The 11,823-nt window shown below is 41.2% G+C and overlaps 1 protein-coding gene across 4 annotated transcripts in view; it reads right to left on the bottom strand.

The window, feature by feature from the left end:
• Positions 1-537: 537 nt before the first annotated feature.
• The window catches only part of runx1t1 (RUNX1 partner transcriptional co-repressor 1), a 58,020-nt gene continuing 46,734 nt past the window's right edge, over positions 538-11,823 (bottom strand). Inside the window, exons 6-11 of one of the 4 annotated variants that reach the window (XM_034094676.2) lie at positions 8,289-8,551; positions 7,542-7,639; positions 6,711-6,906; positions 6,018-6,086; positions 3,491-3,723; positions 538-2,678 (exon numbers count right to left, since the gene is read on the bottom strand). In XM_034094676.2, coding sequence (XP_033950567.1) covers positions 2,355-2,678; positions 3,491-3,723; positions 6,018-6,086; positions 6,711-6,906; positions 7,542-7,639; positions 8,289-8,551 — 1,183 coding nt within the window. In that variant the 3' untranslated portion in view covers positions 538-2,354. The remainder of the gene's footprint in view (positions 2,679-3,490; positions 3,724-6,017; positions 6,087-6,710; positions 6,907-7,541; positions 7,640-8,288; positions 8,552-11,823) is intronic. The other 3 variants (XM_034094678.2, XM_034094677.2, XM_034094679.2) reach the window with 3 other exon arrangements.

Raw genomic sequence — 11,823 nt, 5'->3', positions numbered from 1 at the left:
TGACTTATTATCTACCGTAACAGCAACAAAATGATGTACTTTGATGTAAATAAATAGAAAATAACTGCAAATGGCATTGTTGTGAAAGCCCTGTCTCATGCTCACCTACTTCCAAAAAAAGAAATACTCTTCTTAAAGCTGAAGTGGGCACTTAATCTGACCTTTGTGTAATGAGAACATGTATAAACAAGTTAAAAAAATATCTAAAATGTTTATTTCTCCAAAAATTGGCACAGGAGTCATCAGTGTTTATTATTGTTCCGGTTAAACTGTAACACTGCTGAACAAGTTCATTATGTTTAATCCCACCTTCTCATTTCACATAGTAAGATTAGTGCCATTGGTTTTCAGAAAGTATTAAAAATAAATACATTTTATGTCACTGTTGTGTGTTTTCGAATGTGTGAACAAAACCTGCAGAAAAATAACCAAATATATGTGTGAACAAACCTCTTTTGAAAATCGTTTTAACTCAGGATTTTGGTCCTTGGTGTCAGTCTTTGGCTGTTTTTGTTTTGTTATCTCTGTGTTATACTGTGTGTTACCTGGTGCTTTGCAGTGTTTAAAGCTGTTGGAGTCTACACTTCTGCATTTTGGAAAGTTAGTTTGTTAGAATATTTTTTTGTATTTTTTTGTACTTTTTTTGGTTGGTTTTTCAGTTTTTCAAAAAAAAATAACAAATATTTAACAAACGTTCAGTAATGTGCATGCACTGTCTGTAACTATTAAAAGAAAAAACGTTATGTTATGGCCGCTTTTGTTATCATGTTGATAAGAAAAAACAATGAGTTGGGTGATTTTACATATTTCCGACTCCCACAATCCCAAAAAATGTGAAAATAATGCTATCACTACATAAAAAAATGAGTTATGGCTCTATACCGACAACACAAGTATGCTGAAAAAAAGCATGCCGAAATAACCTCTGTGACAGTGCAAATACATTTATGTATGTCCCTTGTACAAAACATTTAGGTTAGCATTCCGCGCAACATGCTAGTTCTCAGAAAAGATCTGGGTCGGACTCGAGTAGCAGCTCTGAGATATAGCTTGTGTCTTTTCTTGAGGACAAAGGGAAGTAAAACTTAGAGAACTACGAGGGATCTACCATTTACACACAGAATAGAAAAGCAGCTTGGAAATAAAGGTAACACTTGTTATTTTTTTATCTCTTTTTGCTAGAGAGAGAGAGTGAGTTATGAGGGACTTAGAGTTGTGACTGGTTGAAGTACTATGCATCGTCACAATTGTCCAACACATATACAATAAATAACCATTGGTGACACCACAGGACAGAAGTCTTAAACACCATGACATCCACAGAAAAAGAAAAGGAACATGAAGAAAGATGAAAATGTTTTTCAGAGTTGAGACAAGAGGGGGTGTCTGGGGCGCAGAATGAGCTTCCTACCGGGTCCTCCATGTTGTAGGTTTCCAGCACTAACTTCACTTCCTGTTCGAGAGCTTCTGTGATCCACCAAACATGCACGTGCACATTGTAGTCAGTACATCCTCCACATGTGCAGTGGGCAAAGTTTTGTATCTTGTCCAATAATTCTTCCTTCAGGGACACGGATTTGTATTTCCTAGCCCACTGACCTGGATATTATTACAAGTGAGAGGGAAATAAAATGTGTTGAACAGCTGGCTCTGCTTGCAATCTGCTGCACATATGCCCATTTCATGGCTGTCTGTGGGCAAGACATCCAGTCCACCCCTCTCCTCTCTCCAAGCAGCTAACTTGTTTATCCATCCATCCATTGGTTGTCTTTCAGGGTATTTAAATCTGATATGTTTCTTTACAAAGAAAATTGATGACTTGTTCTGCTAGTTAGTGTTGTTCTCTTGGTATTCTGCTTAGTAAAATGAGGTTGAGTATTATCATTTCACAGGAACAGGGAGGAAATAATTCAAGGAGGAAAAAAGAAAACATAAAAAAGGGGAGGTCAGGTATACTTCTCTCAAGTTCACGGCTATCTCTGCTCAGTCTCTTAATATTTACAAGAAAAAATAAAATAAGCTACAATGACAACAACATTAACAACAACAGGCACAACAACAAACGGACAACAAGAATAGCAAGTGTAACGATAAAAGGATGTCAATATTTAAATTCATTCATTCAAAACAAAGAATATCTTTGTGTTTCTTTAAAATCAAGTCAATATGACCTGATTACGGACCTCCTCCTCCTTCTTCTATGAACATATGCTGCAAGATAGACGGAAGCATTGCCATCTCTTTCTGTTAGCCAAGTTAGCTTAGTATCTTTCCAAGGCAATGTTACAGTCATGCTGTTTGTGGGGTTGAGGGCTGGATGGTTAGCCTCTGCCTCCATCCTCCGCCTGAGTGTCTCAGCGCGGTGTGCTTTCCAGGGCAGAGGAGGATGGGGTGCTGGGGGTGGAGGAGCGAGGCGTGGCAGCAGGGGGGGTTGCAGCCGGACTCCCAGTCCCACTGCTCGGGGTGCAGGCGGTGGAGCTGATGGGGGCAGGGGTCTCTGACCCCGGCACTCCGCCCTGCTGCTGGCTGGCCTGCTGCTGCTGCTGGGCCTGGAGGGTCTGACCGCAGACATGGTGGTGCTTCTCCCAGTCCTTATGCTGGCAGAAGGAGCCGCAGTAGCGCGCCGTGTTGCAGCCGCTGCACGTCTCACTGGCTTTACGGCCACAGTTCCAGCAGCTCTGAAGGAAGGATGGAGAGACAAAGGTAACTAACAGGACAATCAAACAAAAAGTATTTACAGTGCTGAACTGAGAAAGGTGTCCTTTTTGTTTGATTTCATGTGTCTAATCACACAAAACAGACACCACAATAACAGAATAGGTCTCTCCTTTTACAACCCTTAAGCTTAAAACAAACCACAGATAGATCAAAAACCCATCTCTGATTACATCTAGGGCCTCGTAGATCTTTAAAACCACAGGGAGAGTGTGTCAAGGCGGCTGGAGAACAATAATACAAACAGCTTCTAAAAGTTTTCCTCTGGGGCACTTCCCTCTCATAAACATCACGACTGCAATTAATGGCAGATGTGAGACATATTTCCATCTCACTTAACTGATTAAACGTCTAGGCCTCTAATGGTAATTAGAAAATGGAAGCTCCTTCTCTTGTATCTTCTCGGCTGAATTGATAACACCTTTATAAACATGCTAGCTACTCGGTCGGAGGGAAATAGGAAGCAGGAAAGCGAGGGTAATTGATACTTGATTAACCTGGTTTCGCTTCACTTTGATCACTCTGCTGACTATAAATTAAGTTAGATTTGCAGGACACTTACAACAAAGTTTACTAATCCAATAATAAATTAGAAACAGACACTTACTTATGTATGAGAGAAGATCCCCTATCATCAACAGCTTGTAAGCATAGTCAGAGTGACAACATAGAAATACCAATACTACCAAACAAGAGGCGATGACCGTTTCCATGATTTGTTTGAAAGAATGAGGCTACAACTTAGGATGTTTTGAAGATGTGTGTATTTCCTAACCTCGCTGGAGTCCTCCTGTTGGTTGATTATGGAGACCGCATCCTCCGCCGCCTGCCGCTTTGCCTCGGCTACCGTGCGCTCCATCTTGGCCCGCTCGCTGCTGATCATCTCGTGAGCCTTACGCTCTGCCTCCGTAACGGCTTTCTGCAGCTCTGACACGGCCTGTCGCTTCACCTCATTCACGGCCTCTTCTGGAAAGAGTGTGGAGACAGAGGAAGTCAAGCCTCCCGCACCTGTAATGTAGTTTGCATTGTATCATCCTGACATTGGGAATTTATTTTCAATGAGCACACTGCTAAATGAAATACTATTTTCTATTGTTCAATAAAACATTTTTTATGAATTTGCTGTAAAAGTTTCATTCAACAGAAATAGTATCTAAGATTATGCCTTTTACAAAGATGATGGAAAAATCAGATGAGATAAATCTGTAACACATCTGAAAGACAGAAACCACAACCATAAAACCAATTCTTTCATTTGTTTTTACATGAGGAAGAAATCTGAGAAAATACATGCTTTGTACATCTGGAGATGATGAGGAGTAGTTTACATGGCAGGGAAAACATGTAGCATTTGTATTCCAAGAACAAGTGCATGTGGCACCCCTTGAGATACACAACATGTATTTAGACATCAATTTAAAAATGTGGTGTATATGTGATTTTAACGTTTACAGGAGAAAGGATCTTATTTGATTGAAATGTCGAGCAAAATAAATGGATATTTTTTCTTCTTATTTGAAAAATAACCTCAAGTCAACAGCATGAGTGAAATGACTTCCAGGTAATCAGTCAGAAAACGTGCTTTTGAGATGAAGCAATGTGTTATTTTATACATGTTTTGTGTAATAACCCTGCCGTGCGGGTGTTAAGCGGTGGAATTTCGATCGAACGTCAAAGCAAAAGGAGGGCTTTTTTGTTTGCTCCCTTCAAGCCTGTAACTTAACTAATTGTGTATGCAAATCAGGCAATTTATATTTAAATTATGCATCTCCATTGTGATCCCAGAGGCCCATGTGGTGAGGGGAAGTGGGAAACCGGTAGGACACCGCGCAAGGTGCTTGAATATTTATCACCAACTGTAAACATTTTGCCTATTTCAAACAGATGTATTCACCACGACACTCCATTGTGTTAAAAATCCTATTTTGCAATCCTCCCTGGGTCACATTTAAATCAGTCTCCCAGTCAGAATATATGCAACTGAAGTGAAAAGGAATACTGAGAAGAATGTGGAGAGAATGAGAAATAGCTGCCACCGTTTATCCTACAGGCAAGAGATAAATACCGCTTTATGTCTGACAAATATGCTTCTCTTTACTTTCATTTCCTTTGTACACATTACACATGTATTACAAATATAAAATCTGTTTTCAATATCTGACAGAATGTGGGCTTTTTCTAAAGACAAAGACATTTTCTTTCCATCGTGATTGAGCTGAATTTTCCAACCAGGGGGGTTTTGTCTTTAACCTACTGTGCTGCCTGATGTCATGGAAATTGCCCCAGTGTCGTGTGATATATGCCTTGTGCATGGAATTGTGATTACACACCAAATGCCTTAGATGGAAGATCGATCAAAGCCGGAGAGAGGAGGAGAGTACTGGAGAGCAGGCACGGTCCCGATGGTGATACTTAATTCAATTTAAATGCATATTACTTGTTCTGATTATCTCACACATCATGCTTGGTCAAGCAAGGGGACAATTTCCCTTTCTCCAAGGGGTTTAAAAGCAGATATACTGTATCACTGATGGGGAATACAAAGTAGATTCCACGAGCGCCAAACCCTCAGCGGAAAAGCCTTTCAGCTTTTCAGCTTGGCCATAATGGTGATTGCAGCTGTGCTCATGAGTTTAAAAAATGATGCTTGTGTACCCTTAAAATATAATGGCAGCTAATGAAAGCTGTTAAAGCAACAACGAGTTTCAACACTTGATCTTATCTGGCACTACATTTTACAACACTTTCGCTGAATAGAATAGCTGCGATGTCTGTCTCTGATGGGGACTGCCAAAAGGAAGAAGATACCACATCTTGCTACTGTACTGTTAACAGGGGAACCGCTGGACCAGCTGTTAAAGCTACTTCTGTCCCTTATTTGACTGGAGCAATAAAACGTTTTACAACATGACATCATATTTGGAAAGTGTTGAGTGTGGTGGTGAAACTCTTATTACTGTATCAAATATAACATATTCTCCAAGCAGGGAAAGAGGAGGCAGACAGCAGACTACATCAGGATGAGAGGGGAGAATGGGGTTTAAAGGGGCGCCTCTCATCCACTTCAAGCCTTAAGTCATGTAGGTGAAGAAGATTGACCTATTTTCTAAAAGACAAAATGTCTTAGAAATGGCATAGAGATAAAGAGAAAAAGTGTGTGCATGTCTGTGTGAGTGTGTGTATGTATGTGTGTGTGTGTGTGTGTGTGTGTGTGTGTGTGTGTGTGTGTGTGTGTGTGTGTGTGTGTGTGTGTGTGTGTGTGTGAGTGTGTGAGAGATGATGATGATGGCAGGGCTGCTCACCAGCTTTTTTCCAGATCTCCTCAGGAACGTAGCCAGACACAGGCCGGTGCACCATCTCCCTGTGAATCTCTGGGAAGAAGCAAGCACAAAGCACAAAGGCAATCAGAGATAGCGTTACAAAAACAAACATTCATTTGCCACTGATGCAATAAACGAATACAATGTTGAATGGATCAGGTTGTCAGTAGGCAGCTATATGTTCAACAGCCTGTATCATGATAACTTAGATAACATGGCTTTAAGAGTAGAAGACCTAAAATAGACAACTGGCGAACTCTTATGTATACCAAGTATATTTCTATTGTGGTGTGAGCCAAATTACCAACTCAATTTGAGTATTAGGTAGCCTTTCTGAATATAAAACTTAATACAATTAATACCATCACTTTTACATAGGACACAACCCAGCTAAGAACAATGGAATTATCTTTTAAAGCCATTAGTTATTCATGTAAGAGCTTCCTTTATAGTGGTTTAAAACTGCATATTTAAAAAAAGTTTGACCTCAAAATATGTGGTTTAAAATACATATTTGATAAATTTATATAAAATGATAAAAATGAAAGTTAGTCTATAAAACAAGGGGTGATGCTGTCATACAATGATGGAAACACTGACATAACTTACTGGAACATGGCTTTAAGCTGTCCTGTTATTTAATACATGCACCCTACAGTATGTGTGATCTCTTACCTGGTGTGGCATTTTCCTGGGCTGCCGGGCTCTGCTGCCTCGACTGCCCCCCCGCGGCGCCTTTCTTCAGCTCTTCGGTGTCGCTGTATCGTCTGATCCAGTAGTTGAGCTCCTCGCGGTCGGCCTCCTGGCAGCGCCGCAGAACTGTCAGCGAACGCCTCGTCTTCTCCACCATGTCCATGATGCAGTTCAGCAGCTGGGGTGACAGGGAGCGGACAAGGCGCTGAGTTTACATATAGACATGGAAGGATTGATTCATATTAAACAAGGATATTGGTGGCAGGCAGGGTTATAAATGAAAGCCAACATCTGTAATGTTATTATGATAGTGTATAATAATAATAATAATAATAATAATGAATTATAGAGTTCTGTATATGATGAGAAACACCCTCACCCTTGAAACACACCTCTCCACTTGACATCATACACTTTAGTTAGTTATACATTATGTGGTTGAGTGATTCCATTTTCACTGCATATCAACAACTGTGAGGTGAAACAGCATCGCAAATGTGTCACTAGATGTTCTGTCATATTTCCAGTAGTATGAACATGCGGCTGTGTTTCATGTTAACCCTGAAGGTGAACAAGCAAGCAACAAAGCAATATTTACATTGTTTGTTTACATGCAAGCCTGCACATAAATAAAACCCTGACTAGTAGTCTATGCATGTGATGTCAAAGCTTTACAGCAGTTGGCAAACACACAATTTCTCTTAGGAGTGTAACATAGACTTACAAGACTATGTGATGTATAACAAATAGATCATCTCTAATTATTAGATAACCTCTTTTACTTAAGATATAGTAATAAAAAAATGTTATTACTTTTCTTACATGGTCAAGGTGTTTCCACTCCTCAGCCCACTCTCTGTCTGTCAGCCTGTGGTCAATCACTTCCTCCTGCCTGGTCCCTGTGTGCATACCTGTAAGAGAAGATAGATAGAACGATAAACCGAGAGGATCAATGTAACATCACTCCATCCGTTCATCATTTGATCCCAGGTTGAAACTCTCTGACCATCCATTTCTTTCTCCTCCCCCTTACTCCCCCCTTGACTGAGCTTCTAGTCCCGAAGAATCACCCATTACAAGGCGAGACATGCTTAATAACTCTCTTATTTTTAGAATGAAGCCACCATCGTCGTTGCAGCTTCATCAAGCCTTGGTCTGTGCAGACAACGTCTCTAAATGACCACACTGTGCCTCAATGTATTTCTGTCCGGCATATCCAACAGTGTATTACTTCAGAAGGACGGTTGTGTGTCTGCTAAGCCGACAAGTGCCAACTGACTGATTATCAGTATTATAAAAATGGATACGGATCCCAGCGGTATAAAAATAATTGAGAAGCATAAGATATGATGTAAAAATGATGTAACTGTAGTAACAGTTTACTTTTGTATATATACAATTCTCTTAGTGTATCTCTTTGTTTTATAGAGTGAAAGCTTTGGAAGTGTGCCATTTAGTGGAATTGGTTTGAGTGTCCATATCCAAACGTATGGACACGCACGCACGCACGCACGCACACACACACTTAAATGCACCCTCCATTCTCCCCCATGTCCTCACCGACGGGCCTGGGCCTCTCCCGGATCTCCCGTTGGTTGGAGGCGGGGTGTCTGTAGTTGTCCCGGTAGTGATGGGCGATGGCCATGTCGTCCAGCCTGTAGTGCTGAGGAGGGATAGGGCCGGGGTGGGGCAGGCCGTTGGGCTGGTAGGCGAGCCCATTGGATGGGCTGAAGCGCTGGGCGGGGCTTATGGTGCATGGCCTCTTGCTAGGGTGAACATCAGGGTGCAGGGCGCCATCTCGCTCGAAGCCGTTCTCTTTGGTTCTGGGTGGAGAAAGACAGATAAACCAAATTGAGTATTACCCTCCATGTTAATTTCTTTTACAAAGAAGGTTTTTTAAATAATAAGAATCCTGACACCACATTAGGATCATACAGTATTATTCTGACCTACTGACAAAAGATACAATAGGACTAGATATGAGACTAAATGCCTGAAAACTCGGCAAACAACTAAAGATCTATTAAGGCTAAAAAGCAGAAATAACTATGGCAAAAAAAGGGGAAAGAGGAAACAAGCACAAATAAGTGTGATAATTAATTAATATCAAACCTATTCAGTAAAAATATGTCTTATTCAGAAATAGGTTGTTACAGTTCTTACACACACAAATGAGACTTGAAACAAATCATCACATCAACTCTTTGTTCCTGTGTGCTGTAAAGGCTTGAGTTGACCTGCTAGCAGACAAAAGATCTACAGAAAGGCTCTTTTCTTTCCAGGAAACATTGTGGAATTCTTTCATGGAAACCATGTCCATTCATCGATACACACACATACATTAAAGTATGCACTGACACAAATTACAGACACATACATGCCCTCTAAAGTACCTGCCAAGGGATCAGGTGACATTTTGTAAGCCTTCCTCTGAAGATAAATGTGGCCAGGTGTGTTTGTGTGTGAGCATGTGTGTCTATGTGTGTGTGTTCTCAGCTTTGTCAGCTTACAGTTAAATCTTGCCAGCCTCCCCCCACTGTCTGCAATCCTACACTTCTCTCTGTCTTTCTCCTCCTTCTCCCCATCCCTCTCTCCGATGAACAGATTGAACTTCTTAATGAGCTGTTTTTATGGGCTCCTAATGCTCATCCACAGCTCTCCATATGCTCTTTCTCTCCATCCGCCCGTCTCTCGCTGACTCCCTCGACTCATCCATCCATTCTTCTCTCCACCCCCAAACCACACTCTTATCTCCCTAGCCTTCCTGCTGCAACAATGTTTATATCTACAGGCACCGGAGTACCATCATGCACACACACCCACAGTCACCTACACAATGCACTGATGTGTGCTCACATCATTAACCTACTGTCGATACAGACATGGGCTGAATTTGCATATGCCAATGCGGTGACATTTTAATATATTTATTTATTTACAGATAAAAAAAGTTAATATTAAATAACAAAAAACACTGTCTGGACCCCTGCTCTCGCATGCATGCAGATAAATATTGGATATTCTCAAATAGTGAATGAACATGTTTTATACCTCTTCTGATGAGAGACCCATTTCTTCACAGTGAAGAAATGATTTTAAAAGTACATTTATAATTTTTGTGTGAAATAAAGCTCATTTTGTTCTGCTCCCCGTTGTTGTTACACACATTTCAAATTGAAAAGCATTTCGCTTTAAAAAGATAAATTAATAGGTTATACTGTATGTTGTTAATAGAATTTGAGCTGTGGAGATGTGCTGAATTATACTGGATTAACCATAACAGCACAGGTACCAGTGATTTTACAATTCCATCTTTTATTTATTCAGCTTTGTTAAAAAAAATGGTGTTATGCAGGTTTTTTTGCCCCTCATATGCATATTATATGGTGCGATATTCTTGGTCTGGTTCCTGAAGACCATGGTATTAATCAGAATGCATTGATGGTTCATTGTTGTATGTAATTAAGGATTCCCATTCAAATTCCAATATTCTGACACAGGGCTCCAATAAGTAGGAGCGCAGAGCAGAGGTAAGCAGAAAGCAGAGGTGCTTAGCCAGCCGTATTGGAGCTGGAGCCTCATCTGTAAGTGTTATCAGCCCATCTCCCTAGACACACACACACACACACACACACACACACACACACACACACACACACACACACACACACACACACACACACACACACACACACACACACACACACACACACACACACACACACACACACACACACACACACACACACACACACACACACACACACACACACACACACACACACACACACACACACACACACACACACACACACACACACACACACACACACACACACACACTCTGTACAGAGGTGCACATAGATGAACCATAGTCATGCCTACACACTGAATAGAGAATCTTATACACATTCACAGACAGTCCACATTCTTTCACTGTGTACAGATGCCTCCTTTTTTTCCTCTCTCTCCATATATTATATCTCTCTTTCACATTTACACGCACACCTTTCCCCCTAAGCTCACTCCCTTATGCACCAGACGGCCTGCAAATATGCAGGTATTACAGAAAAAGTCTGCCTATCCGACTGTTGGGGGAAAAGAGAGGTGAGAATTATTAATATTGCTTTTGGCATTTTTGTCCCTCAGCAAATAAAAAAAGTACATTTTCCTCTCCCCTGCCTGTATTAAAAAATATAGACCCCTGGAGGATTATTGTTTATTTCAAAAGACTATGCACATATTGTGCTCGAAGCACAGGCTCAAACTCATAACAATGCACAAACAGAAATGATTGCAAACTTCTGTTTTAAGAAGATGCTTATTAACAGAGAATATTTGTACGATTCCATAGCTAATTCAAGTTTTTTAAGTCTCCCTTCCAAAGAAATGTAGTAATATTGCAGCTCCACCAAAAGTAATGTACTTTATTGGGATGGGAATGAGCCACAGTGTTAAACATGCACACATGCTCGCGGTTGGTCTGGCGGGTTTTCTGCTCGTTTCCGTTTCTGGAGCTCCGAGGAAGACCGTTGAAAAGAGGACTAAAGGTTTTCACAGCGATGTGTGTTCCTGGACGGCACGTCTCAGTGCTTGTCCATTCGAGCAGAGAACATTGAGTCATTACCAAAGTCCGTGACAACAAACGGATGTAAGGATTTGGCTGCGGTGGGGTGGGGAACTCATGTAGAGAAGAGGCACACACACACAGGCGCACACACCCAATCCAGTGTTGAAGCAAATGATAACTTACACAGAATACATTTTCATTGACGTATTCACACTTTTCATTAATACACATCTGTCTCCCTTCCTTTTTTTAACCTCAGTGTGTGTGTGTGTGTGTGTGTGTGTGTGTGTGTGTGTGTGTGTGTGTGTGTGTGTGTGTGTGTGTGTTTGGGAGGGTCTATATTTCCCATTGCCTCCTCTCCTCAGTTCTGGCCCATTAAAAGCAGGAGCCTGGAGCTGAGATGTCCAACAGAGCACGTCATGAGGCCCGATGGCGCACTGACAGACACTTCCCATACACTAACACATCACACGATTGCCTTGCATTGGCTCAGCTTGTGTCTGGAGTGTTGTATGGGTTTATGCA

The sequence above is a fragment of the Pseudochaenichthys georgianus genome, chromosome 11, assembly GCF_902827115.2.
Source record: "Pseudochaenichthys georgianus chromosome 11, fPseGeo1.2, whole genome shotgun sequence".
Classification (NCBI taxonomy): domain Eukaryota; kingdom Metazoa; phylum Chordata; class Actinopteri; order Perciformes; family Channichthyidae; genus Pseudochaenichthys; species Pseudochaenichthys georgianus.
This window is presented reverse-complemented; position numbering and strand designations above follow the sequence as displayed.